At 35.0% G+C, this 4,025-nt stretch overlaps 1 protein-coding gene across 1 annotated transcript; it reads left to right on the top strand.

The window, feature by feature from the left end:
- The first annotated feature begins 2,853 nt into the window (after positions 1-2,853).
- Positions 2,854-3,786, top strand: Tas2r115 (taste receptor, type 2, member 115). The gene has a single exon (NM_207020.1). The coding sequence runs from the start codon at positions 2,854-2,856 to the stop codon at positions 3,784-3,786; it is 933 nt and encodes a 310-aa protein (NP_996903.1).
- Positions 3,787-4,025: the final 239 nt, after the last annotated feature.

Raw genomic sequence — 4,025 nt, 5'->3', positions numbered from 1 at the left:
GAAGACAGGGAAGAAGGAATGAAGGAGCCAGAGGGGTCAAGTATACCACAAGAAAACTTACAGAGTCAAGTAACCTGGACCTATGGGGATTCATAGATATTGAACTGTCAACCAGAAAGCATGAAGAGAATGGACTTACGTCCTCTGCATATATGTAGCAGTTGCATAGCTATGTCTTCATGCAAAATTCCTAAAGTGGGGACATGGCTGGTCAGCCTGTCTCTGACTACATTACATGTCTTTGGATCCCTTTCCCCTAATGGGGCTGCCTTTTCTAGCCTCAGCGGAAGAGGCAACACACGTGTTAGTCCTCTGAACCACTAAGCTATCTCTCAAGCCCTGGAGGAAAAGAGTTCTTTTTTTTTTTTTTTTTTTTTTAAAGATTTATTTATTTATTATATGTAAGTACACTGTAGCTGTCTTCAGACACTCCAGATGAGGGCGTCAGATCTTGTTACAGATGGTTGTGAACCACCATGTGGTTGCTGGGATTTGAACTCCTGACCTTCGGAAGAGCAGTCGGGTGCTCTTACCCACTGAGCCATCTCACCAGCCCCCGAAAAGAGTTCTTTTATCTTTGTTAGTGATATGTCATTTAAAGTTAAGATGAAAATATTCTAATCTCTTGGTGACTGTACAAAATTTTTATAAAAATTACTGAATATGGTCTTGTAAAACACTCCTTTTAAAATCAACATTATAATAATATTTCTGAATATTTCTGCAAATGTTTTCTTCCTGATACCTTGTATAAAATAGAGAAGTGGGTGAGAGAGAAAGAGAGAGAGAGAGACAGAGAGAGAGACAGAGAGACAGAGATAACATAGTCCTTGCTAGTGATTTGTATTCAACAAATGACTATATCAATTGAGGGGGCTCTGAAATGTTAGCAGTTTTATATGTACTAGTATATATGTCAATTTGCCGTGGAATTCATGGTTTTGTTTCTTTATCCCCTATCTAGACTAGCCCAAGTACAAACAAGATGAAAACAGTCTATATTTTTCAGTGGGGACTTTTCATACCTAAAACAGATCACAAAATTAATGGGCAAATGATATCGCTGAATGAATAAAAGACTGAGTATTTAACTAGATTTGAAGAATCTCATCTCATCAATGGAAATTCCTCACCTATGATGCAGAGACAATTTAAGCAACATTCTACTCAGTACAGCCATCAATATACTCAAAGAATTGTTAGAGTGTGCTGACCCAAACAGAGCTTGCAGGATATTGTATATTTTGTTGTGGATTCTTTGTGCTTTAAAACAAATATGAGATGAATAATCATGAGGCAAAATACAAATTCTCCTTCCCCCAAATCCTAGTCGCCTGTAACTCCTTTTTAGCATTATTTTCCATTTTTCTCTTGTAAATACCTAAAACAGGATCAAACAATAAAGTGAAGGATGTTATAATCCCTTGTGTTATTTGTGAACACAGGCCTTTCATTAGTGCACACATTTGACAGTTGGTGAAGTATCCTAGCACTTAAGTGTCTTTTACAATGGGAAGATGCTAATTGAAATTTCTGGAATGTGTAACCACAACCTGGCCTTGTGTATGTCATGAGACATAACAACCAATTGTTTTACCCTAATATTGGTCCGATCAAATGATCAAAATTCTAAAGATGCCAATTTTCTGCTTAAAAACTATTTTCATTCACTAACTAGTTGTTATGAAAAATACAAAGGGAAACAGTTGGGACATAGTATAAGAAGGTACAGTCCATGGTTAACTGAATCCATTGCTGTGAAATTAAAACAAGGATGAATTTATGGTAGGAAAGGTGGTGATAACAAGCAGCTCACTTCATGAAGAGAGTATGAAGAGAAATAGCAAGTGTTGGGGAACAAGATAGGTAGTACCAGAGGTGTATGTACTATCTGCGATCTTTATCATCCGACTCATCCCAAACTCTGGAAAATTCTACCACTTCTGAAAATAATGCCATTATCTGGTGTGCTTTAAAACACACTGTAATTTAGCATTTTATATTCAATACATCATTTTCCACAAGTAGCCAAAAGTCTCATCACCATTTCCTACACTGAAAAGCATTTATTCCATTGTCAAGAATCTTTAAGATTGTAGCATACATGGGATGTTTTTTGCACAATTACTTAACCACTAAATGTACTAAGAATGAAGCCAAAGCATAATAAGCCATGGAAATCAGAATTAGTAGAATTGGTGAAATCAGAGGCTTTGCTCCAAGTGTGATTAGTAGAGTGCATGTGTGTAGGTATTTATGTGTGTGTGTTTATGTGTCTGCATGTTTTGTTTGGAATTTGAGAATTAATATACATATCTTTGTACATATTAAAATCTAATATGTATATATGTATAAATATTGCACCATTCAGCATTTGTAATATATATAATATATATAAATAATAGATTTTTTAATATTCAGAATTTTTAAGTAATGTAGTATTGTTAGACAGCATAGCTTATAGGAAAAGTTCCAAGTAATTTTGATTTTGTAATTCTGATTCCCCCAAATCAAGTATCAAGTTTACCTGCACAGACAAGGGAAGAAGTGGCAAAATGTGCAAATGAGAGCAACTTTATTTGACTGTCAGTACGTTGAAATTCAGTGTTTCCTTAATCAGTTATGGATTGACATTTATGTGCACAGAACCTGGAAGAATTTCAGCCAAGCTGGAGGTAAAAATCCAAAATTCTGATGATAAAACCAAAAGTAAATCACAGGTAAATCTTCTTTATTTTTCTTTTTTAATACTGTATATGGACATTTTTTAATACAGCATATTTTTTTTGAAATTTAGAAAAAAACCACTAAGAAATATTCACCAATGGAATAGACTTTAAAGTCACTTAGAGAATGTGTGCTGTTCTACGTAGCATACTGACAATCATTTTCATTTTGGAGTTCTTCATTGGAAATCTGGGGAATGGATTCATAGCTCTGGTACAATGCATGGACTTACGAAAGAGAAGAACGTTCCCTTCAGCAGATCATTTCCTCACTGCTCTGGCCATCTCCAGGCTTGCTCTGATATGGGTTTTATTTCTAGATTCATTTCTGTTTATACAATCCCCATTACTGATGACTAGAAATACATTAAGACTGATTCAGACTGCCTGGAATATAAGCAATCATTTCAGTATATGGTTTGCTACCAGCCTCAGCATCTTTTATCTCTTCAAGATAGCCATTTTTTCTAACTATCTTTTCTTCTACCTGAAGCGGAGAGTTAAAAGGGTGGTTTTGGTGATACTGCTGCTATCCATGATCCTTTTGTTTTTTAATATATTTTTAGAAATCAAACATATTGATGTCTGGATCTATGGAACCAAAAGAAACATAACTAATGGTTTGAGTTCAAACAGTTTTTCAGAGTTTTCCAGGCTTATTTTAATTCCAAGTTTAATGTTCACATTAGTACCCTTTGGTGTATCCTTGATAGCTTTCCTCCTCCTAATCTTTTCCCTTATGAAACATGTAAGGAAGATGCAGTACTACACCAAAGGATGCAAAGATGTCAGAACCATGGCCCACACCACAGCCCTGCAGACTGTGGTTGCCTTCCTCCTATTATATACTACTTTCTTTCTGTCTCTAGTTGTGGAAGTTTCAACACTTGAAATGGATGAAAGTCTGATGCTTCTGTTTGCAAAAGTTACTATAATGATTTTTCCTTCCATCCACTCCTGTATTTTCATTTTGAAACATAATAAGTTGAGACAGGACTTGCTTTCAGTACTGAAGTGGCTACAGTATTGGTGCAAGCGTGAGAAAACCTTGGATTCATAGACCATTGTATGCATCACCTTGAATATTCTAGAGGGGTGTAGGTTCATATGAAAGTATTGAATTTTTAAATTTGAGCCTTTTGTATATTTTCTAGTCTTTAATTATTTTGTTCAGATAGACCTGTCCGAATGTACTTCAAACTTAGTGGTTTATATCCAGATTTATTAGTAGTAAATATACCTGTAATTATTTTGTTATATATCCTTCTTTAATATTTATAATGTCTGCAATGTAAAACA

This window comes from Mus musculus, chromosome 6 (assembly GCF_000001635.26).
Source record: "Mus musculus strain C57BL/6J chromosome 6, GRCm38.p6 C57BL/6J".
Taxonomy (NCBI): domain Eukaryota; kingdom Metazoa; phylum Chordata; class Mammalia; order Rodentia; family Muridae; genus Mus; species Mus musculus.
The sequence above is the reverse complement of the archived record's forward strand: the minus strand, read 5'-3'. Positions and strand labels throughout refer to the sequence as shown.

Excerpts from the sequence above, each read along its gene's own strand:
- Tas2r115 (NM_207020.1), top strand. The coding sequence starts at position 2,854 with ATGTGTGCTGTTCTACGTAGCATACTGACAATCATTTTCATTTTGGAG.